This window comes from Anas acuta, chromosome 14 (genome assembly GCF_963932015.1).
Source record: "Anas acuta chromosome 14, bAnaAcu1.1, whole genome shotgun sequence".
NCBI lineage: Eukaryota > Metazoa > Chordata > Aves > Anseriformes > Anatidae > Anas > Anas acuta.
Window position 1 is genome coordinate 9498070 of NC_088992.1, and position 24278 is coordinate 9522347.

The 24278-nt window shown below is 57.2% G+C and overlaps 2 protein-coding genes across 6 annotated transcripts in view; both read right to left on the bottom strand.

The window, feature by feature from the left end:
- Positions 1-13: 13 nt before the first annotated feature.
- HK3 (hexokinase 3) lies at positions 14-5359 on the bottom strand. Its single transcript, XM_068698299.1, has 20 exons — positions 5022-5359; positions 4710-4904; positions 4563-4617; positions 4311-4473; positions 3880-4028; positions 3656-3775; positions 3475-3570; positions 3276-3375; positions 2996-3179; positions 2693-2848; positions 2375-2608; positions 1979-2283; positions 1741-1880; positions 1515-1634; positions 1334-1429; positions 1144-1243; positions 853-1036; positions 620-775; positions 275-508; positions 14-198 (listed from the first exon to the last, which is right to left on the bottom strand). The coding sequence occupies exons 1-20, from the start codon at positions 5357-5359 to the stop codon at positions 63-65; spliced, it is 3261 nt and encodes a 1086-aa protein (XP_068554400.1). The 3' UTR covers positions 14-62.
- Positions 5332-24278, bottom strand: part of UIMC1 (ubiquitin interaction motif containing 1) — a 36192-nt gene continuing 17245 nt past the window's right edge. For 3 of the 5 annotated variants that reach the window (XM_068698357.1, XM_068698359.1, XM_068698358.1), the window contains 8 exons: positions 21389-21453; positions 18877-18965; positions 17874-17953; positions 14630-14798; positions 9155-9233; positions 7567-7687; positions 6033-6096; positions 5332-5759 (listed from right to left, as the gene is read on the bottom strand). In XM_068698357.1, the coding sequence (XP_068554458.1) occupies positions 5503-5759; positions 6033-6096; positions 7567-7687; positions 9155-9233; positions 14630-14798; positions 17874-17953; positions 18877-18965; positions 21389-21453 (924 nt within the window). In that variant the 3' untranslated portion in view covers positions 5332-5502. Of the gene's footprint in view, positions 5760-6032; positions 6097-7566; positions 7688-9146; positions 9234-14629; positions 14799-17873; positions 17954-18876; positions 18966-21388; positions 21454-24278 lie in introns of those variants that run through there. The other 2 variants (XM_068698360.1, XM_068698361.1) reach the window with 2 other exon arrangements.

Sequence of the window (24278 nt, forward strand, 5' to 3'; positions counted from 1 at the left end):
CAGGAGTCAGAGGTGCGGAGCCAAGCGTTTTATTGGGGGCGAGGAGGAGGACGGGGCTGTCCCTAGGGGCTGGGCTCCCGGCACGCCACGGCCGCCACGAGCGCGGCGCCTTTCCCTGAGCCATCCTCCGACTGCAGGAAGGTGACGGCGCAGTTGGGCGCGAGGTCCTGCAGCATCTGCTGGAGGTTGTGGGAGAAGCTGCGGGGACAGGACGAGGCGGCTGAGCACCAGCAGGGCGGCCCCGTGCCCCCAACCCCTTCCCCGGGGTACTCACTGCGGGTGCATCTTGTACAAGGTGCCGTCCACCCCCACGGTGACGGCCAGCTGGGCCAGACCCCGGTTCTCCCGCATCTTCTCCACCACGGCGGCCAGGCCGGCGGCGCAGAGCTGGGCCGCCCGCAGGGACACGGTCTGGCACACCTCGCGCACCAGCACGCTGTCCTCGAAGCTGGCGTCCAGCTCCAGGTCCCTCAGGATGTCCTGCACGTGCTGCAGGGCCAGCCCGTCGCTGCGCCGGGGCAGGGCCACGGTTAGCATCGCCGTCATCATCCCATTAAATGGGGTGGATTTGGGTCACCCTGCACACCTCAGCCCCACCACGAGGGCTGCCCGCACTCACGTCTCGATGGTGGAGAGGAACTTGGTCTGGAAGATGTCCTTGGTCTGGAGCTTGAGCGAGGGCTTGCCGCGGAACAGGAGCTGTTTGTCCACCATCGCCAGCAGGATGTGGCGCACGATCTCGCCCAGGTACATGCCGCTGATCAGCTTCTCAAACCTGCCCCAGGCACAGCCCCAGCTGCCTTACTGCCCCCCCCCCCCCGGAGCCCTGCCCACGCCAGGCCCCTCGCCCACCTCTGCTTGCCCGCGTTGATGGTTTTCTCGTCCACCATCCGGTCAAAGGTGGTGAAGATGTCGTCCAGGCAGCCGTTGTCCCCGAAGGCCCCCCACTCCATGTTGATGCACATGCGGCCTTCCTCCCCCTCCACGGTGCCCACGTTCTTCCTCTCCTCCATGTAGCAGGCGTTGGTCCCCGTCCCTGCAGCCCAGCGCTGCTGTCACCCCCCCAGACCAAGCCCCAGCAGCGCCTGGAGAGAGCTAGGGCAAGGAACGGGAGAGACCCCCGGGTGCAGAGGTGCCCCTCACCCACGATGAGGCCGATTTCACATCTGGGGTCGTCGTAGCCGCAGGCCATCATGGTTCCCACGGTGTCGTTCACCACGGCCACCACCTTCAGCGCCAGGTGCTGCAGGCAGGAGATGGGGACACGTGGCGTGGTGGCACCCAAGCTGTCACCAGCAGGGGGTGAGGGGAGGGGTCCCCAGCCCTTCCCCACCTGTTTGCGCTCTGCAGCCTCTCTCAGCAGCTGGACCACGTCCTGCCCCACGCAGCCCGAGGCGCTGAAGCCTTTGGTCCAGGTCAGCAGCACGGCCTGGAAGGGAAACAGGAGCAGGGGCCAGGCTGCATCGCACCCGGGGACCCTTCCCATCCCGCGGGGCCAGCGCCGCCCCCCCCACCTTATCCAGGCCCAGCTGCTGGCAGGGGAAGGAGAAGGTGAAGCCGAGGGGCAGGACCTGCTCCATCAGGCTCTGCTTGCTCTGGAAGTCCATGATGCACTCGATGATGTGGTCGAAGAGCTGTGGAGAGGGGCTGCGGTCAGGCTGCAGCGACGCAGGGGGGGCTGTCCCCAGGCACGGGCAGCCCCGGGGCATTCCCAGCCCTCGCCCGGTGCCGGAGCCTCACCGCCTCGCCGGTGCCTTGCATGATGGATGTCGGGATGACGTAGATCTCGCTGGCCATGTGGATGCCTTCCTCCATCACACGCACCACCAGCACGCGGAAATTGGTGCCCCCCAGGTCCAGAGCCAGAAAGTCGCCTCTCTCTGCGGGGAGCACACCCGGGGGGGGGCGTGAGCGGGGCCAGAGACCCCCCTCTCCCCTCCAAGGGGCTCATTTCCCCGTTCATTTCCCTGTCCCTCACCGGTGCCGTCGGGCGTGTTGCAGACGTAGGTGGGCAGCATGCGGACGGAGGCGTCGGCGTTGCTGTCCCGGCCCAGCCCGCGCTCCATCTCCTGCCTCATCAGCCCCTGGACGCGCTCCAGGTCGGCGCGGCTGAGCCGCAGCGGGGCCAGCAGCTGCTCCACCTCGTGGCGCTGGGTCAACATGCGCTGGGCCACTGCTGTCACCATGGCCACCCCCAGCCCGTTGGTGTCCGCCGCGGGCACCAGGGTGGCCGCGCACTCGGGGGCCAGCAGCCCCGCCACGCTCTGCAGGATCTCCCCAAACCTATGGGGAGGAAGAGGAGGTTGAAGGCCAGGCTTGAGGCATCCTGAGGGGCATCCTCCCCAGCCAGGAGCCCCTATTTTCCCCCCCGTACCTGGCGTGGGCGCGGTAGAGCTCGCCATCCACCCCCACGTTGACCACCAGCCGCTCCAGCTCGCGGCTGCGGCACATGAGGCTGAGGATGGCGGCCAGCCCCGTGGCGCTGAGCGCGGCGGCGCGGCTCACCACCGCCCGGCAGATCTGCTGCACCCGGCAGCAGTCCCGCTCGCTCGGCTGCAGCCCCAGGGCCTCCAGAGCGCTCCTCGCCTTGGCCATGCCCGTCTCGTTGCTGCAAGGCAGAGACACTCAAGGGGCTGCCCGCTCGCGGCCGGGGGCACCCACCCGTCCGGCCTCCCAACCACTGGGCACTCACTCCATGATCTCCAGGACCTGCTGGGTCTTGAAGGCGTCCTTGCTCCCCAGGGCGGAGGTGCTGGCCCCGACGAAAAGCGCTTGCTCGGCGGCCAGCATGAGCATGGCGTGCCGGACGATCTCCCCCAGGTAGAGGCCGCCCACCATCTTCTCAAACCTGCGTGTGGTGGGAGTCAGCCCCCTCCCCAGCACGGCCCCACCACCCCCAGCCCTCTCAGAGCACCACGGGGGGGTCCATTTACTCCTGCTGGCATCCCCATCGCTCCGAGGAGACCCCCGGGGACCCCCCCCTCCCTCGCTGCACCTCCTCTCCCCAGGGTTGGAGGACTCCTGGTCCACGCGGTGGTCGTAGGGGGTGAGCACATCATTGAGGGCGCCGTCGTCCCCGAAGCAGCCCCACTCGCTGTTGACGCACATCCTGCCGTTGTTCTCCTCCACCACCTCCACCAGCTGCGCCTCAGCCATGAAGCAGCTGTTGGTGCCCGTGCCTGGGGGGGTGGGAGCGAGGTTTGGGGGGGTGCTGAGCGCCAACGCAGCCCCCCCCCAGCAGCGCCGTGCCGCCCCCCGTGGCACCCGCTGCTCACCCATCACCAGGGCGATCTCGCAGGGCTTCCCCCCCCAGCTGCTGGCCATCATGGTGCCCACGGTGTCGTTGAGCAGGGCGATGACTTCCACGTGGTAGAGCTGGCGGGGAGCAGGGCTCGGTCAGCTCCATCCCCGGGGGGGCAGCCCCCAGGCTGGACGGGACCCTCGCCTGGCGCCCCACAGCCCCCCCCACACCACCTCCAGCTTGTTGATGGCTGCCTGCAGCAGCTGCACCACGTCCTTGCCCTCCACGTCGCTGCACTGGAAGCCCTTGGACCAGGAGATGAGCTCAGCCTGCACAGAGCACGGGGGGGCGAGCTGTTGATATTCGGCCCGGGGGTGTCTCTGTCCCCCCCCCCCGGCGAGCTGCCCCGCTCACCTTGCCCAGCCCCGTCTGCCTGCAGCTGAACGGGAAGATGAAGCCCACGGGGAGGCGATGCTGGGGGTTGCCGATTTCCTCCAGGAACTTTTGCACGCATTGGGCGACGAAGTCAAAGAGCTGCGAAGGCAGCGGGTGAGCAGCTGCCCCCCTGCCCCAGCACCCCGGGGTGCAGGAGGTGGTCGGAGCCCCGTGGTGCCATGATTCCCCCCCCCACCCCGTACCGCTTCCCCGGTGCCCTGCAGCTTGTCCGCTGGCAGCTCGAAGGTCTTGTACATCAGCTGGGGGCTCTGGTTTCCGTCGCCCAGCAGGGTCACGAACAGGGTGCGGACGTGGCTCTGGCACAGCTCCACCACCATGAGGTCGCCCTTCTCTACGGGGCAGTGGTGGCAGCGTTGGGCAGAGACCAGCCCCCGATCTGCCCCTCGCCCTGTCCCAGTGATGCCCACCCCCGGGAAGCAGCAATTCCCCTCCTGAGACCACCGCAGGGCCCCAGGGAGCCGGCTCCTGGCTTTTCTCCCCACGCAGGGGCAGCTCCCAGAGCCCACAGCCAGCCCAAGGAGGGGATTCCTGCGGGACCCTTCCCTGGCACCGCGGCGAGGGGCGCAGGGCTGGGGGCAGCACAGCAGCACGTCCCCCCGCCGGGCTGCCTCACCGGTGCCGTCAGGCGTGGAGCAGATGAAGGTGGGCAGCATGTGCACGGTGCTTTGTGCGTGCGTCTCTTGGCTCAGCCCCTTCTCCATGGCCTCCAGCATGCGGCACTTCACCGCCTGCAGCTTCTCCAGCGAGAGGGTGAGCGACAGCAGCGCCCGTTGCACCTGGGGACAGCGGGTCAGGGGGGGCCGGCAGGATAGAGGGGACAGGGGACACCACAGCTTGGGCACGGAGAGGCAGGGACGGGCCTTACCGGCGTGCAGGAGGGGAGGTTGTCCTGGTGTCCAAACTGGAAGCTCCCCGGGGCCCTGCGTGGAGGGAGGTGGTGTCACCCAGCGAGCCCCCGGCCGTGCCGCAGCAGCATGGCCGGAGGGGCCTGATCCCGGCCGGGCCTCCCCACCTCCCCTCCGCGTCCCTGCCGCATGGGGCCGAGGTCTGGGCAGCGTCGTGGCTCGGCAGCGTCGTGCCGCCGTCGCGACCGGGCAGCCGGGGGTAGAGGGCACAGCTGTGCCCCACGATGACGATGGCGCAGAGGCTGTCCTCGAGGCCGGGCGCTGCTGAAGGCTGCTGCCCCCACATCATCATGCCCATGCACCTGCAAGAGGCCGGAGGCTGGTCTCTGCCCGGGCAGGGAATGTTTAAAAGCAGGGTGGGGGGGCCCAGCTCTCTCTCCCTGCTTCCCACCCCACACCCGACCCCACGGCACCCTCACCGGTTGATGGGGGGCAGGCGGCCCCTCTCCCCGTGGGGGCTCCACGGGGTCCTGCCGCCGCGGCTGGGCTGGGAGCCAGGGCGCCCGGGGTTGGACATGGCAGCAGGAGGGGGGCACCCGTTGGTGGCACCCTGGGTGTGTTGGGTGGGGGGGTGGAACCGTTGGTAACGCCGCTGCCCCGGCAACAGAAGCAGAACTCGCCCCCAGGAGCGGGCCCATGGGTGCGGCAATAGGGGACTGGGGGGGGTCCAGCCCTGGGGTCCCGCTCGGCGCCCCGCTCCCCCGAGAAGGACGGCACGGCTGCTGCGGGTTTGCTGCAGTTTCATAAAAACATACATAAATATATTTCGGTTTCTTTAACAGGGAGCGAAGCCGCGCAGGCACCTATAAAACACAGTCACTGCTCCGCCCGGCGCTCCCGGCTCGGCTCACGGCGTAGAAAATGTATAAAAGGGGGGTGTGGGAGCAGCGGGAGCAGCCCTCAGAACTTGTGCCTCCTCCGGCGGCCGGCTCGGGGCTGCTGCTGGCTGCCCGAGGGGTGCACCGAGCGCGGCGCCGAGTCCAGGGAGCAGCCCGGGGCGGGTGGCACCGCGGAGGTGCCGAAAGGGAGGCACGGGAGGGAGCTGGCGCTGTCCCCGGCCTCCTCGTTCTCCTCCTCTTCCTCTTCGGCGCGGGCTGGGAGCATGGGAGGGGAGTGTTGGCTTCCTAGTCCAGCGAGGGGGGTCCCCGCATCACCACCTGCAAGGAGAGGGCACATCAGCACCCGTGGGGGCAGCACCCTGACACCCCCTCCTCAAGACCTCGGTGACATGGAGCTGGGCTGTGCCATCACCGGCACATCTTGGGCTGTGCCACAGGTCTGTGGGGCTCCCGAGGGGGTCCAACAGCCCCCTCCTAACCCCCAGCCCCCTATAAGAAGGCTCCTTCAGCAGGAACATGGAGCTGCCACCCCAAAGCCCCAAAAGGGGAGGTCCGGCAGCCCTCATCCCAGCACAAAAAGCAGCTTCCCACCTGCAGACTTGCTCTCCGAGAGCTCCAGCATGCTGAGGAGTCCCCTCTCGTGCCTTCCCACAACCTGCCAAGGGAGAGGAGAACACCATCACAGCGCTGTTGTGAAGGAAGCTGTCTGGACACAGACACCAGGGCAGCTTTGGGGCCAGTTAACGGAGCAGAGCCCGGTAAGAACGGAACCCAGGGACAGGAAGCCACCCCAAGCCCAGTGAGCAAGCACGGGGCTGTATGGGGCTATCTGGGCACCAAAGACTTTGCCACATCTCGGGCACATCCCCCACGCATTGTGCCTTTTGAGGCTTTGTCCTGCTCTGTGGATGGGGCTTGATGCTTTGGGAAGAGCCTTCCCACACAGCACAGCCAGATGAGGAACGCACATCTCATGCCCTCTCTCAGGCTCAGGAAGGTGTGACCACACAGACAAAGGGAAGGGCACTGACCCCGCCTGCAAAGTCCCCTCTCCTGACGGTTCCCTGCCCCAGAAGGCACTGGCATCCCAGCTGCAGGGCTGGAGCTGCCAAGCACCCCAAAACGGGCCGTGGAAGGAACCCCGTGCTACCAGCAAGAAGCTCCCCAACGGCCCAGGACCCTGACCTGCTCCCCCCTCGGCACGAGGCAGAGCCAGAGGAAACCCAGAGCCTTTCCAAGCCACCTATAGGGTCGCCCACCCCCAGCTCCTTCCTGTGGGGACGGAGTCAAACGGCCCCCACGGAGCCGGTGACACGCAGGAGCAGCCGTGCCCCACAGCTCCCCGAGCCACGCAGCGCTTGGCTGTGTCCCAGCCAAAACCATCAACCAGAAATCTCATCATTTGCATCTGAATCCCCAAAGGGCTGAGGCCTGTGATGGATTTAAGGGATTATAGGAAACTAAGACATCATGTTGCATCTTCACGCTGAGAATCATTTCTGAGCGCAGGCAAAGCTCAGGCACGAGGGCTCTGCCTGCAGGAGCCAGCGGGAAGGCTCAGAAGACCCCTCCCCACGCTCCCCCCAGACCACCACGAGCAGGACAAGGCCCGGTGGGGGCCAACACCTGGTGGGTGACCGTGCCCCAGCTGCTCCTCATGCTCCTGCCACGTCCCCCCAGCGGGCACACCTCCCCGTGCTCACTCCCCTGGGATGCTCCAGGCACGGAGCGGCTCCCCCCAGCTTCAGCTCCAAACCTTCCCCGAGGGAAGGGGCCGGTGGATGGAGTCAGATGCGCCTGTCACCCTGCCACCACCCTCCACGGCATCTATATTCAGCCGAGGGAGGCTGCAGGAGCGAGGCGCGCCGCCTGGCAGCGGGACAGGCTGGCTGCCTGCCTGCTGGAGAGGTTACTGGCAGCGCCGCCGGATTAGCTCACCCCTGGGACCGGTCCATGCTCTTGCAGGAAGGCAACAAGCTCTCTGGCCAGGGCTACCACGCGCAGGGCCAGGCAATCCCGTGCCAGGACAGCTCATCCCACGGCCCCAAGGAAAGGGCTCCTGCTGGCGACCCGGCCCCGAACCCAGCGCAAAGCAAAGGAGACGGTCTGCGGGGTCACCCCTCACCTTGGCGCTTCGCAGCCTCCTGGTTCCCTGAGCTTGCCTAGCAGCCTGGAGGCAGCTGTCCACGTGCCTCTGATACTGCAGCAGTGGCACCAGTGACTTACAGAGGTAGCACTTCTCACACCTGCCAGGCACGAAAGGACAGAGCACCGCGTTAGGATTCGCCCTGCGCCGGGCTCCCAGCCACCGGATTGGGACCGAGCAGCGGGGTCAGGCCAGCGCCGAGCACAAAGCCTGAGCGATTATCAGTTTTCCCTGCCTGCTCCTCTGTCTCCTGCTGCTGCAGCAGCGGGACGGTAATCAAATCTGCTCATCTAACTATCTCAACCGCTGCTGATTTCTCCCCAGACATAAAGCACCCTGTCAAAATCCACAGAAATGAAGTGCGAGGGCTTTGCAAAAGGGAGTTAAATTCCGCCTGAAAAGCAAACCAAGTGTGTTAAATCAGAGAGACGTTTTACCAGGGCTGGATGAGCTTGTCTGACTAGTAAATCAAGTCTTCCTCTGCACTATCTCCATTTTACATGCCACAGCACACGCTCCTGCTGGGGGGCTGGCACAGGTGCCCTCTCCCTTGCAGCGCGCTCCTCGAACCCCCTCGTTTGTGCAGGAGATGCCCAGGCTCACGCAGGACGACTGAGTGTGGCTAGGAAGAAAATTACCCGGGGTGAAAGGAGATTGGAGGTCAGGCTTGGCTTTATATGGCTGTAATTGCTTCCACACCAGCTCTCGGCGGGGACCAGAGCATGCAGAAGAGGGCACTGGTTCTTCGGGAGAGCATCCACCCGGGGAGCTGTTCAGGAATGGACCTGCTCCAGGAAGAGACGAGCCCCCAGGGACCAGCCCCAGCAGTGTTGTGTTCAGTTTGATAAGCAGCACTCTCCTAGTAAAACTCACCCCAGGCTCTAAAACGCGTATGGAGAGCCCCCATCGAGCAAAACTCTGCAGTACTTTTCCCGTATTTTCTTTCCAGTCAGTGCTGATTACCCAGATAATGTGTCTAAACAGAAGCTGTCCTCTCTATAATTAGCCTAATTCCATTAGTGATGTTGCCATCCACTGTTTGTAACAGCAAAATTGCTTCCATAGCAGGGATTTTACTGTCAGATCCTCTCTTATGATGCTTTGTGTGGGTGGCAGGAGGAGGGGCTGCATGGGAAGAGATTAAACAAAGCCACTGCTATTCTGAAAGTCTAATTTAATTAAGAATATCACTACAGGTGCCATGTTGACAGCCTCCCCGTCCTAGCCTCTTCTTTTCCCAGGGTTACCAAGCTCAGATCTCCCAGCAGAAACTGCCTGAGTTAGCAACATTTCAGCTCCCTCCACGATGGCCGGAGACCACGCATCCCTGACCCACCATGGGTTTGGCTGAAAGGAATTAGTGCAAAAAATAAGCAAGCAGAGAGCAGCAAATTCCTCTTGTTTCGGTGTAAACATACCCAGCACTGCAACGAGGCGCTAAGCGAAGGCAATTTCTCAGGGAAATGATGCTGTAAGGCCAACAGCCAGCATTTATACAGGGATTAAGACATCCAGGGACGAGCTGGAGCAGAGAGACAGTGTTGGAGGAGCAAGCATACCTACTTACTTGTCAGTGTCTGAGGCTGCCGGGCCGCTGTCCCCACCGGCAGCTTTACTCCTGGCCTCTCTCTGACGCCGGGTGAGCACTGGAGGCAAAACAGACAAGGTTACGGGCCAGCCACCCCCACATCACCCCTGCACGGCGCCCACACCCTTCATTCTTTCACTAAAGGTTGCAGCAGGAGGGATGCAAAGTGAGGCGAAGGAACACAGGACTGGGGTGGCCAGGACCTCAATTCCTGCCAACGTGGGGGCTGGCCAAGCCTCCTTTTTTCACGGAGGGCTCTGGAAGAAGTTGCCTTCCCCAGCCTGAGAAGCCAGCTAAGCCGTTTCACACCAGCACTTGCCTTCCAGCAGAAACAGCTGGACCAACAGGATGCAGTTTACAGTAATTTTAAAGCTGACGCACGGCAGCGCAGCAGCCCGGGAGCGGAGCTGCACAGCTGCTCCAGCACCGCCGCGCCGCTCGCTGCCAAACTAAACACCCGTGTCTGCTGCCGGGCAGGGAGCGTGGGAGCAGAGAGGCTGGGGACGAAGGAGGGCTGAGGCTGTGCAGGGCCACCAGCCCTTCTGGGATGTGGAGGGAAGAGGCAGCCTTGCTGGGGAGGCGCACAGCTCGTGCCGGGGTGGGAAGGTTACAACAATTGGCCTCGCAGCCGCTGCGTTGCCCCCACCTTGGTCTGCGCAGCTCCGTGAGGTCTCTGGGTGAAGAGCTCTGCTCTCCGGTGGCAGCAGGGAAGGCGCTGCTCCGACACACGGAGGCAGCCAGCAAGGTGCTGGCCTGAGCAGCACGCAGGAGGTGGTCCAACAGTTCCTCCAGCACGCCCGAGCAGCCTCTCCAAAGCTGCTCCCCAGGCACCCGCGGGGAGCACGGCGGAGAATTGCCTCTTTCAGCTGAATTCCTCAGCATATTCCTGCTGACATGCCACCAGCAAAGACCCTCAGGGAACACATCGGATATCTTAGCTCACTCCACCAGGGACATCCAAGACTCCAGCCCGAAGCAGATGTCACAGTAAGCACTCTCAGGCAATCTGGCTACAGGGGGGGGCAATGCACGGAGCTGTTTTGCAGCCCAGAAGCACTGCTTGCCACACTCCACGCTCTCATTAGGAGAAGGGCCTGGATCCAAGCTACGGGCATGACAAAGCTGTTATTGCTGGCTCATCAGCTGTGCCAAAGGCAGGGATGCACAGAATTCTGAGCGGGACAAAGGGAATCCTCCAGAATTTTTTGCAAAACCCCATTTCCAGAGCGTCAGGCGACCCCCGTGTCTACCCACGGTGCTGACACAGCGAGGCCCTTCCCCTCCTGGCAGTCGCTGCTCAGCCACAACCACCAGATGTGCCGCGAGGTCCTCGGGAGCTGCTGGGGCTGGAGGGAGACATCCACGCTGAAGACACGAGCTCGAGCATTTCCTAGACGTGGATGCTGCCTCGTGGGCAGCGACGGATCCCAGCAGCCTGCTTCTCACAGGCGCCAAGGCAGGAGTCTCTCTTTAGCTCAGCCTGGCCCAGATTTGAGGTGGCAGCGTGCTCGGGAGGACAGCTGAGCACGGCCACCCCCCGGCCCCCCAGCCTGCCCCCCGTGCGTTTGGCAGCGCGGTGAAAGCCGCTCCCCGGCTCGGTGCGCGCTTGTTAATATTCCTTTAACACCGTCTCAGGAGCCTCGTGCACCAGCTCAGGTGTTAATCAGTTCTATTTTCTTCCCAAAGCAGTGAACACATCTGGCATAATGGGCCCATTAGAGATCTCCGGGACCAGCTCTGCGGGTGCCCAGGGGAAGACCCCCAGCTGTGCTGCTGACAGCAGAGGCGCGGGGGAGAGAACAGGGCCGGCGGTGCCAGCGGAGGCGCAGCAGCCAGCCCTCCCCGCTCACGTCCCCACAAATGCTGGCGAGGCACGACCCTGCCTGAACACACCAGCAGCCCACGGGACTGGGGGGGTCAGGAACTTGGGAAAATACTTGCTGGGGGGCAAACTCCCAGCCCGCAGAGCAGCCCTGAGCCGCCGTGCGATGGGAACCCTGCAACGCCGCCTGGTGCATGGTGCCGTGCTGGGCCAGAGGCACTCTGCAGCCTGCGGACGGCCTGTTCACTCCTTCAGCATTTCTCCTGGCTGGCAGATCATCCTCAGCACCTCCCAGGGCTGCCAGGTGAGCTCAGCCAGATGCCAGCACGCAGAGGGGCAAGGCCACATGTTTCCCAGCTCCTCGCCTTGCTGCACGAGCCGTCTGCTCCTCTCTGCACCTGCTTCCCCCACCCTCGCCACCAGCCACGCTGCTTTGGGCACGGAGTCTTTTCCCTGCACTTATTCTGTTCCTCTTTCCACTGTATCAGTGCCACCTCTGTCGATGCCAGGAGGTTTTTTAACAGCACCGGCACTGCTGCTGCGCTGAAGATTGACAGCTGCATTAGGCTGCATTCGGGGCTCTGGGAGGAAGGGATGTGCAAATCCTCATTTTCCCAGGCTCACCTGGGAACTGAGAAGATGGGAGCACGTAGATGGAGGACGATAGGAATTGAGTACGTCCCAAAGCTCAAGGCGATTCGATGCGCTCAGTAGCAGCCAAGACTCACTTCCAGACAGAGAGCAGCAGATCTGTGCATGGGCAGGGGCAGCAGCAGGAGGCAATGAAGCCGGTGGCTCCGTGAAGAGCCCCTCGCACAAGTCAGCTTCAGCTGGAGGCATTAAGGAAGAGGGAGCTGGCACTGCACTTCCACGGCTCCGCTCATTCACCTGGAATTAACACCAGCCACTGAGCTGGAAACCTGGGACCTGAACCTCCCCCCAACCTGGTACGGAAGCTAAAGCAACAGCAGGCTCTTCCTTTTTATTTACTCAGACCACAGGAAAATGGAAATTCATGATCAGATTTTCATCCTGTCCAGGTATGTGGCTGTCTGGGCATCCAGCCAGGGAGGCCATGTATATACGTAAGGGAAGCAACTGCAGCTCGTCTTGCCCAGCTGCCTAATTTGAAAACCTGTCCTTAAACATCAGCCAGCCTGAGCTGCCCTCCTTGTACAACCCCCTGGAAGGCTTTGGTGCATGATTAGAAGAGGGCAGAAGAGAAACAAAACCACCAAGGATCCATCCCTTTGTAATTTTAAAACTGCAAACGCTGCCAGCTACAGCAAGCAGCGGTAGCGAAGCCATCAGGAGTAAATCCAATTAATAAGTCTGAAGACAGATCAGGAACCCCTGACCCGGTGCAGTGAAGGAAAAGCGAAGCTGTCTTTCCTAACCAGATCAGGACATGGCTCAGAGGGCAGCACTCGATTGCCTTTCGCACAGGATTGCTGCTCTGCTCCTGAGGCAGCCAGCGCCCAGCCTGGATGTGGTGCTGCAGTGCCAGGGGACAGGCTCTGGACCGACACCCGAGTTGGCATTTGCTTCAGAAAACAATTCTCCCACCTCGTTTATTCCCCTTGTGTTACTTTACCTGGAGGTTTTATGCTAGGAAAAGGTGCCAAGATAGCAGCCCTGGAAGCAGAGCCCTTTTGTACCTGCACGGATGTGCCAAGCTGCTGCCTGACCTCTGCTGGGCTCAACATCTCCCCCGCCTGCTCATCCCAAATCGCCCCGAGCAGCCCAGCAGCCGGGGTCTTTTAGGGTGATGTTTGTCTCACTGGGAGCTGGAGGGAGGTGCCCTGCAAAGCCCAGCAGGCATCGGGCCTCTCCCCCACGTTGTTTTCCTCCAAGCTCAAGTGCACAGCTCGGAGCACGAAGCTCCGTGAAGAGCCCTGGCCCAAACAACACAGGTGTCGGAGAGTGTTATGGCTAATAAAGCCTGGTCTCTACAGGGAAAATACCAGAATAACTGGCAATCGAAAACCCAAATTACTGTGATTTTGTCCCAGAACCATTGCTCTGCTTAGAGCCATTACTGCAGAGCAAGATCCCTTTTATTCCAGGCTAGTTTTCTTTTTGGGGGGGATTGTTCTGAACAAGGCAGAATAGCAGCGTAGCAATTCCAAAATAACTACCCTGACAAACATCCCCGAGGAGACCAGTCTGGAAGCAGAGTGGAGAGGCCAGCCTTGAACTCTGTCCTGCTGAAAGCCAACACCAAAGGAGAGAATAAATTCCCTTGCACTGCCAAAAATTTCAAAGCCTTCTCCTGATCACAGCCAGGATTCCCCAGGATCAATGGATATACCCACAATCCAGGCACACGGGGGACCCGATTACCGCCGGGCCAAAGCCAGTCCTGCTAAAAGGCATACTAAAAATTCTGCTCTGTTTTGTAGTGCAGATAAGACCTTTATCAGGATGGGAGAGGAGCTGTGATGCTGCATGATCCGCACGAGCCGTTTCCCCTTTGCACTGGTAGCCGCTTTGTGCCTGCAGAGAGAACTCCCCACCAAAACCCAGCACCGAGCAGTAACAGCTGCTACTCTGCCTGGTGTCCTCTTGACAGGCCCCATGTCACATCCTCAAAGACTCAGTGTAACAAGGACCTTGTATTTTAAAGCTACATCAACTCTGCATTAAGATTACATGGAGAAACTTCTTCCTGCTGGAGGAGTGCAGAAGCTACAGCTCCTGCACTTGCTCTGATTTGCTCAAATTGCTTAAACATTACAGATTTAGATCGCATTTAATAACCCAGTATGCAACTAAAAATTATATATTCACAACCTGAAAAGTTAATCTCATTACAAGCCACTGCTTTGATATTACCTGACATTGTGCTAACAGATTTTACATTTCAAGCAGCAGCTAAAGCATAACTTATTGAATACGCTGATAGCCAACTGGTGTATTTGTTCACTTAAGCTCTACAAAGGTTGGCTACAGAAAACTGACACAGAAGAGTGCAAAGAGGATTTAATACGGGCATTCTGATTGCACTTCTATGCCTCACTCTTCACATGAAGGAGAAAAATCTGAGCTCCCAGATCAATAGCTATCATTTTGCAATTTTGGAGGAGCAAGAGGGAAACTTTTTTTGCAATCCCTTCCTGCTGAACAAGCCATTTTTGCACATACAAATGTCAGGCTCATTGCACAGTGCAGGCTGTACTCGGAGCGGTACAGAACATTCTCATTTCTTAAGAGGCCTGAAGGATGCTCACCCGCATGGCTCTGGAGCCTGCCATTTTCTATCTGTGGCAAATCCTCTGCAGGTCCTCACTAAACTCAAAATAGATGTGCCTTGCAAACGTCGTGTGAAACAGCCAGGTCTCGATCCTTGGGTAATGCTCAGCTTATAGACCTTCCCTGGGACCAATACTGTGGTTGGTTATGAAGCCGATCAGAGTGAAGAGCTCTGTGCAGGAGGTACTGGATATTATTAGAGTCTCCAGCTACACTCTCCTGGCCAGCTCTGAGATGGACCAAGGCGGAGAGGACAAACCTCCCGACCTGCCACGCCTCACACCAAATATCCCGGGAGGAAAAGGATTCCAGCACCCGGCTGCAAGTGCCAGGAGAGGGAGGCCAGCACAAAAAGCAAATACACAGCGTGTTTGGCAGACCTGGACTGTCCTCAGCAGGCTCCTCTCCCACGACGCCGTTGCAGTACATAGCGTGCAGCTCGATCTCTGCAGCTGGAAAGCCTTTGTCGCACAGCGGGCACGACACGCGGTCAGCAGCTGTGGGACTGCCCTCAGCCAGAGCCCTGCCAGCATTTTCGTCTTCACTGGCCTAAGGAAGGAGAGGAAAAGCAGACAGTTAGTTGTGTTGGTTCTTTTTTTTTGGTAGCTGCAGTGCTCTGTGCTGTCTGGTAGCTGCTCACCCTCCTAGAGACTTGCTTTGTCTTGGTAAGTTTTATTCTCCCTTCCTCACACACAGGTCAGAAATAACACCACTGCCTGAGTAAACTGTGCAGCACTAATGTCTAATTCTTCTTCCAAAGGCAACATGTCCTGCTGAATCATGGTGAAGCCTCCCCGCACAGCCGTGCACACCATTTAAGGCAAACACCACCTATCCTAACAGAAAAACGGCAAAGCTTCCATTAATCAGGAAAGCTCAGAAGCGAAACTGATGGGAAATTCATGGGGCAAAGCGAGAGTTCAACACCTGACTTGTGCTCATCACTTTCTGGACACGATCCACACTACAGAGGCTGTGAACACAGCTTTTCCCAGGACGAAGGGAGGCTGCGGCACGGCAAAATCGCTGGGGAAGCTCCTCCTCATCGGGGAACGTGGCTGGAGCAGCATCAGAGGTGACACAGACCCACGAGAGGCAGCGCAGCCAAAAACCCCGTGCCACACGGCATTACTAACAGGGGCTCGTTGCCAGGGCAAAATGTCACAGCCCGTGTTTGTTCATTAACACTTCCCCACGCTCCCTTTGTGCGTTGGTTGCCCAGCTGCAGAGGTGCCCCATTACAAACCCCAGTGCCACAGGCTGCTCCCTGCGCTGCTCCTGGTTCCTGGATGCACCAGGCTGCCCCCATCTCACTCACAGCTCGGGCTCTGCCAAGTCAGGCTTGCTACAAAATCTCTCCATATTTCAAAGAGAAATGTTTTTCCCCCTCTCCATTAAAAATGATTTAAATATTAACCACGTAGAAGAAACCTAGAGGGAAATAGCATAGGAGGGCTTTCTGTTCTTAGGGCTAAGCAGTGCCATGTGCAGTAACACTGCTGTCTGCATCCCTCCAACGGTGCAATTTCAGGGAAGCAGTAACCGGGGCCAGCCACGATGCTCGGTGCTGCTGGAGCACGTTGTCATATTTCTTGGTTTAACACTTGCTTTGCCAAAAGAGGGCCCGATGCTGAGCATCCGTCCTCATTTTTATGTTCCAAAGGGAGGGGGAGCGCTTGGTTGACTCAGAGAGGCTCTGCAAGAAATTGCACGACTGCGTCTTAAACTTGAGAATCCAAGTCAGAAAATTCATCTTTCCCAGACACCGCCTGACAGGCGATGGTACCGAACCCCAAAAACACTGCACTGATTTCCAGGGAGACTCTGCACTAGATTTCTACGGAGGAGTTGCCACAAGAGTTCCTCCAGCCAAACGCAAGCTGTTGGAGCACATCGCTTGCAGCATTAGCACTCATCCCCTGCTCTCACTTCTCAGTGTCACTACATCCCGCGAAGTCCTCACCATGGGGCGTTACAAAGAGGAGTCATAAAAAACAAGATGTGTCAAATATGAATGATCGGATCAAACCCGCATTATCCTAGTCAGACAACACAGCAAAAAAAAAAAAAAAAGATGGGAAAAGCAGCAGGCACCGTGCCTTCGAGCTGCCATTTTTAAATCAGTCTTAGGAGATCACCGGTTCCACACGCCCTGCCCGCCTACATTCAGTGGTAAATTACTAATTTTAAATGGAAATGCAACATGCTGTAACAAAAGATACCGCAGCCCTGAAACGGCGTGCACAAAACCTTGCAGTAGCAGTCCGGAAAACCTTGACTGCGGACCCAGTCACCCCCAGCAGAGGCAGGGACCGGCGCCTTCCCTCTCTAGCAGGGAAAATTGCCTCCGAGAGGCAGCAGTCGCAGCCAGCAAGCAGCCAAGAGCGATGCTAGAGGCTGAGCTCAAGAACAAGACTCCCGTGTCCTGGCTCAGCATCTGCGAGGAAGGAGTCGGTCCCAGCGGTCCCTGCCTGCTTCGTGCTAACTGCTGATCCACGGGCAGCTGCTGCTGCCTCCTGCCTGGGAGGCTGCGGGCTGGGGCTGGTGCCTGCTGCCGAGGAGAACGCTGTGGGACAGCCCCTAGGAAGCCCCAGCACCTTGTCCTGCCAAACGGGCCATCAGCGTGCCTGCAGGGCTGAGGCACAGCTCTGCACAGGACCGCAGCCGCTGCCCGCCGCAGTCTCTGATCGACTGAGCAGTGCTGCGAGGGACCTGCGGAAGGGAAGGAGCACGGGAGCAGAACTGGGTTTATTAAGAGGCCCGTGACAACGAGGCTTCGGAGCTGCAGACGCGCCGTACGAGCTGCAGGCTGCCCGAGTGAGCTTCCCACAAATGAATCCTCTTGTCGAGAGCCGCGCGGCTCTGTATTCATGTACCCTGCCAGAGGAGCACTTGGCAACCCCTTTGATATCGCTCTCTAAATTAATAGACAAAGGGAGTTTTATCAGAAGCAGGAACTGAAGTCAGATGTCGCTACAGTGACAGCTGCGAGGCAATTGCTGCACAGGTGTGACAACACAGGGAGAGCAGCCACACCGCAGCGCACATCTGTATCGGGAGCCGAGAGGACGGCCCCGCCACCGGCTCACTGCTGCTGCTAACCATTACTGCATACAAATCGAGGTTCCTGGGCCCAGCTCCCTCTCCTTGGGCTGCAAGCCACCAGCAGCCCTCAACACCTCGCTGCTATCTTTATCCTAACCCAGCCCCCTTGGGTGAATCTCTGCTCAGCCTCTTGGAGACGGTCTGTGGCCAACAACCGCCGGTGTTCAGAGGGCTGTAACAGGTAAAATTGTGTCCGAACACGAGTAACTGAGGTCCCTCTGCACCACTGAGCACTGCACTTCTGACCCTGGGCAAACACCAGGCTGCTGTCCCCACTGAGGACGTCCTCCAGCACAGCAGTGCAGGGGATAGAGAAGAACGAGCTGCAGCTGGTAACAAATCTCCAGCTACAGGACTGAGAGGCTCCAGATGCAGCTGGCCAAAAGGGATTGGAACTACAGAGCAGCAGAGAAAAATGAATGGAGAAGTGTTCACGAGGATCCCAGCAGCCCAGCTGAACCAAAGATCTAGAGAGCAGCACTGGAAACACGACAGATCCTCAGCTTCAGGCTCTTTTACCTGCATAGGCGAGTCCTTGCTGGACGAGCAGAGCTCTTCTCTCTCTGGCTCAGCAGCTTCCAGTGGACTCGGCTGGGTCTCTGCAGAAAAACAGCTCCATGTCAGCACAGCTTCGTGGCCCCCAAACTTTCTCCTCGCTTGATGTAACTTAACCCGTTTCGTAACAGCGTTTTCACAGTTTTAAAACATTTTTTTAGACTTGTCACAAATGTTATCAGACAACGTGCAACAACACAGCTGGATGAGGGGCTGGGAGTCACAGCACAATGGTGTGAGGACAGAGCCACTGCAGCTTTGCAGCTTCATGGGGAGTGAGACTAGACTCAGGGAAAGTGTGTGGGACACTGCTGGGATAGAGGCAATGCAAGAACAGAGATCTGCCTCGCATCTGAGGAGCACAGCAAACACAGCTCCAATTCCATGGTCTGTCACGCTCTCACACCACCAGGCCTCCAGGCTTTCCTTCGCAACAAAATGTGCCTCCAAGCACTGCCATGGCCTCTCCCTACAGCTGCTCATCACCAGGAGCGGGCTCGTCATCACTTCCCTCACTTAAAACCCTGAACTGGAACATCTCAAATGTGGTAGGAGAGACCAAGGAAGAAAAACTTGTTGGCCCCAAACAGTCTTAATTAATGCAAGACCAAAAAAAATTACTTCAGCTCTCATGCTTTACATATCTTGACAGTGAAAAATGTGAACATTTCCTGATAGCCTTGCAGAGACCCCACCTGGCACTGCGTTTGGAACGACCCCTCTGGTCTCACCGGCAGCAAGCACCCAGCTATTTCTGGCCACAGAGCTACAACATTGTCTTAGAGGGAATGGGTCCAAAACCAGGGAACGAAAACAAAATTATTCGGATAATTTCAGCCCTGATAAACACAGCTGGGAAAGAAAACTTGTTTTGTTCAAATGCCTTGCAAATTCTTTTCTTTTCTCTGTATTTTATAAGTGTGTATCATTCATTTCATAGCTCGGAACGTTCCCAGGTGCCTCTTACCTGGGCAAACGGAGATCTCTTCTTCAGCAGAGTTTTCTGTGGCAATATCTGGGCTCCTTCTGCTGCCAAGTGGGGTCAACACGGAGATGCTGTTCAAAACATACATATAAAACACAAATCCAGCAGGTGTGACATCATGCCCCTGCCTGTCCTGCACAGTTCAGAAGAGCAGAGCACTCTGCCATTGCCAGGTGGTCATTATTTGATAGCCAGAAATGATCAGGATAACAGAGAAACACATTGCTACAAAATGCTGTCCTAAGCAGAAACTCCCCAAAGAACTAATTTTCATACAGTGACCCTTTGTGTCTTTATGGAGGGCTTCTACCTCATGTGAGGGGAGCAAAAATACCCGCAGGGCTCTCCTGCTTCTTTCTGCTCTTAGATCTGGGAGCTGTGCAGGTGCCATCTTCCATCTGGGGAACAAAACCCTCGGAGAGGAAAGACACAGACTTGCTCAATCCTGCATTACTCCCTCCTTCTTTGCACTAATTTCCTTTCTCATCGCTGCACATGGCAGGCAGGAGCAGCAAGGCTGCAGCACGATGCCAGGCCTCCCTGCAAGTCCTAGCGGCAGCGGCGATGCCACTCCTCGGCACAGCACCGCACGCGGCCCCGCTCCTTTTAACCTTCGTGTTCCTCTGTTTTTTTCCACCAAGCACAGTGTCTCTCCGAAGCAGGCAGGCTTTGCTGAGTAAGTCTGGCACCCATGCTGACACTCTCCGCGCTTTGCATGGCTTCCTGATTAGTCTGATCAAGTATGCAAGAACACACTTAAAAAACATGAATCCCCACACTGACAAATAGAAGATTTATTAGGCTCAACCACAGGCCTCAGAGAGGAGAGAACAGGCGCTGCTGATTTATGATAAATAACAAAATTCTGATAGGAAATCACAAGTGGCTTTTCTCTCTAAATAAAGCATCTCAAAGCATTTGTTATGAATCCAGGCTGAGCATGTTTTACTCTGTGTCTAACATCAGGGCTCACTTCAAAAGAACTCACACAAAACAACTTGCTATGACATTTATAAAATGGGCTAATCAATTTGAAGTCAAACCACATTTCTTGCTACACCAACTATCTCCTGGTAACAAAGCCTATAATCATTTATTAAAACCCCAATCTCCCATGCTCTGCACACAGCATAAAACAATCAAGCAGAGTGGCCTGCAGAAAGCAAAGAAGCCACTCTGCCGCTTCCACGACTGCTCCAACACCTCCCGACAGCTCGGAGAGGCGTTCTCCTATTAAGCATCGCCGAGGCCAGCAGCTCGGGGTGCCTGAGCCTCCCCAGGGGGAGGACTGCTGTGGCAAATTACCAGGAGCCAGATGGCAAACCTTAACGTGCACCGAACTGCAAAGACTGCAGCCTTTTGATTCTGTCGTGCTGCAGATGTGCCAGCTGCCAGCGAGGGGCTGCAGCAGGCAGGTGAGTCCCGGCCTCGGGGGGAGCATCCCCAGCCAGCCCCAGCAGGAGGAGATCTCCCTCTCAGCACATTCAGCCCCGGCCTCTCCTGCCTGGAGCAGGAGGGAGGCAGATCTCCAGAGCGTACACCTCGGTGCCTTTTGCTCTGACACAGCAGCAAAAGCTCATCTGTCACAGGCACATCAGCTCCTGCAGGTTCCTTTTGCTCCCCAAGGCGAGCTTTAAGCTTGTTAGAAAGGTGCAAGCAACAGCAGGTTGTTATTAGCCACTCGGGCCAATGCTGTTAGACCTAAGAAAAGTTGGCAGTTTTGTTTCAAAACAGGTTTAAATTTTAAAAACCCAGTCAATAAAAATAAATAAAAAAAAAAAAATCTGCCCTCTCTTGCAATTTGCTCCTTGAATCCTCTCCCTTTTGACCTTCTCACAGCCTTCATTGCAGAACTGCATCCCCCAGGAAGTAAAGACAAAAGGGGGGGAAAAAAAAGACTAGGCTTAAATCTGAGGAAAATCATGTTGACTTGTCCCACACCTGTCATCTGCTGAAGTGGCTTTTCTGGAGCACTGCACTCTATCTTTGGCTGATAGGCAGTGCCGTCTGGCTTCCTCCTCCCTTCTTTCCTCTTCAGCAGCAAGGCAAGAATATAAAAATACACACAGAAATTCTGTAAACCATTCACCATGCTGCATATGTGCCTTCAAAGGCAGAGCATGTGATCACGCTGCTGTAACTCACCTTTAGCTCACCTACCCATCTCCACAGCTTTACTGTACCGTGTCAAATTAGCTTCAGAGGGTAAGGATCAAGTCCTCTTACTTGTCCAAGGATGTACTCGCACGTTTTAGAGAGCAAGAACAATAACTGATCCCTTCTCCCCAGTTGTGCCTCTCTCTCACTGTTCCCAAGCTGTGTATTTCCAGGGACAGGTCTGAGCAGCAGCTGCACGCCCCCTTCCAGCAGGACCTGCTGCTGGAGGCTCCACAGCTCCCAGGGCTTCAGCAAGCCCCATACAGACCGTGCCCCAAACTGCTCCCGGTGGGAGGATGAGTCCATGTCCCCGGGTCGCTGAATTCCCCCTCCTCACCTTTGTGCAGCCCGCATGGGTTCCCCGTCTCCGCGTGCATCCTCTGCAGACAGCACCTGGGAGGCCTGGAAAAGAAAAAAAAAATTCGGATATTGTATAAAACACCACACAGCTAAGCAGGCCAGACAGGCTCTGCTGGGTCATCAGGTTCTGTGTGCAGCATGGCTTTTCTTCTTCCTTTTCTTCCAAAAGCAGCTAAGTATCTCTCCTGAACTTGTCAGCTTTTGGCCTCCGCTGCTCCTTTCGGTAAGGAGCTCGGCAGTGCCTGGCAGTACTTCTGGCTGCCCAGCCGTATTCCTGGGCAGCCCACATCCATCCCTTCTCATGCCAACCTTGTCCTTCACACCCCCAGTCCCTGCCTGCTCCCAGCACCCATCCCAATCCTGGCAGCGATCACAGCCCTTGCCCAGCTCCATTTGTGCTGAGCCGAACCACCCAGGGCTCTGGGTGTCTGCAAGCACTCCAGCAGCCCTCACCCACCCCGCTTTAAGATCCATTTTTCTGAGTTCGGGTGACCTGATCAACTGGTACAGCTGCTGGCTGACCATGAGCAGCGCTTTTCTGAGATTCCCACAGATAAAATCTGTTGCATTTTTCTCGGCGGGGTAATCAGCTGTCCTATCAAAGAGCAGGGACAGATTAACCTGCACAATCTGCAGCGGGTAAATCCATGTGCATTTTATCCCATTTTTCATTTACCTCGCCGACTCCCACTTATTCTCTCCTTTAAAATTTGTTCAAAAGCCTTGTGCATTGCCAAGGTCAGGCTAACATGTCAGTCATTACCCGGCTCCCTTTCTTCTCCCTCCGTGTACACATCACGCTTGCCATTCTCTAATCAGATGGAATTACAACGGTTTATTAGCAGTCCTCGCTGGCAGGCCCGCGATTTCTCATGCCGTTTCTCCAAGAAATCCAAGGGGTTTTTCCTCCCTCCTCCTCTCAGGGTTTGATTTCCACCAGAGGTTTCAGCTTCCATCAGCCCCGGTACGAGATGGCTGCGCCTCCCCAGCAAGCCCCAACACAAAGCCTCGTGCCACATTTCCCTAAAGTGACTCCAGCCCCAAAATATTCTGTTTCATCTACACCGTTCTTTATTTCTTCGCAGCCTAACACATCATTAACATAAAATACCACACCTCCTCCTCTACTTTTTGTTGTCGTTGTTGAGCTGCACATATCTGCGGAGTCACAAACCCCCTCCCAAACACTGCCACAATTTCATTTTCCTGGTGTATACGTTTTAAGGTATGGTGCTAATTCAGGTCACCAGATTCCAATCCTCCAGAATTGGGTCGTTTTCCTCTGAATCTTTTAAGAGACCACGAGTCCCCCGACCTTATTTGAAAGGCTACGAAGGAATTAATGCCATTAGCACTGGGGTTTGTCAGGGCAGGTTCAGGGGCTAGGAGACGTCTCCACCACGATGACCGCTCGGGTTGCCCGTTGCCTGCAGTGGGCAGCGACCTTCCACCACGGCGAGGGGTTTCAGAGCATCACGAGGCTTTTTCAAGGGCAGCTGTGAGCCCGCAGGGATGGTTTCTGGCCTCAGCACAGCCCCAAATCTCCCACTGTCCCCCCCTGGCAAAGCAGCCCCCGGCGGCACCGGGACCGAGGCACGCAGCACATCGGGGACAGCGCTGCCCTGTGCCTGTCCTTTGTCACCGCCGCTGGAATTGTATTTGATAGAGGAGAAAAAATGGAGGCGAGGCACAAGCAAACATCAAACAGATCGATCCTGCAAGTAAATCACCTGCGCTGGCCTCAGCGTGCGACTGCGCAGAGAGGCGAAAGGAGAAGGGAGCAACCTCTGGAGCCAGGAGCCAGGAGGCAGATGGAAGGTATTGAGACATCCTTCTCTCTCCAGTAAACAGAAAACTGGCAAATTTTTGCCCGGGGTTGAAATTTTCAAGCTTGCTCCTCCCCTTGGTTTTTCACCTTAAAAATATCAGGCAGACGAAATCTCCACACACTCACAGCTCCTTAGGAGAGCTCTTGTGGTCAGGATGAGTACATTACAAGTTCCCACTCAGCACCACTAAAACCACTTTCTCCCCAAGAATTAATTAAGCATTAGCATTACACGGATAATAAGAGGAAAAAAACACCCATATTTTTCAATACTAATTAAAAGTTCATGCCCCTCCCAGCTGCTGTAGCTTCCCGAGGGGTTTAGCGCGCACAGCCGCAGATCTGCAGCCACCCCAATCTTCCGGAGTACCACGACTTCAATTTCCAAAGAAAAGGACAGGGAGGGGAAAAAAAATAAAAACAGATTGCCTTAAGAACCCTTCCGATTGTTTGTAACCATCCAAAAGAAATGAAAAAGGCGCAAGCCTGCTTCTTTCCTCTGCAGGTCACCTCTAAGGCTTGTTTAAATCTGTATCCGCTGCACCCAGCCAAAGCACTGTCACGAAAAGTCACTTTTCAGCACAGGCTGCTCTGCACTTTTTCTGCAAGCAGAAAATGCAGACATGACGTTTTTCTTAAGTGTTCAATATTACAAGACAGAATATAAATATCACAAAACAAGTTAAGTATCTTTCTAACACCAGGGTAAATGATCAAATACACTCGAAAACAGGAACAACAGAGCCGAGGCTTCAGTCATAGAGAAGATAAAGTTATACAATGATCCGGGAGTGAAGTCATTATGAAAAATGAGGGTTGGAAAAGGCTGACACAAACCTAAAATACAGCAGTAATAAATACTTCATCTGACTAGCAATCTGTTTAAACTTAGCAGTGACAGAAAGCTGCCTTCCGCTCCAGCGAGAGAGCCCTGACAGAGACAGAGGCTGACACCTAGCGTCTACCAGCCCCAACAAGCAGGCGCGGACAGAAGGTGCCCAGGCACGGGAGCGAGGACAGCGAGCGCTGCTGTCGTGAC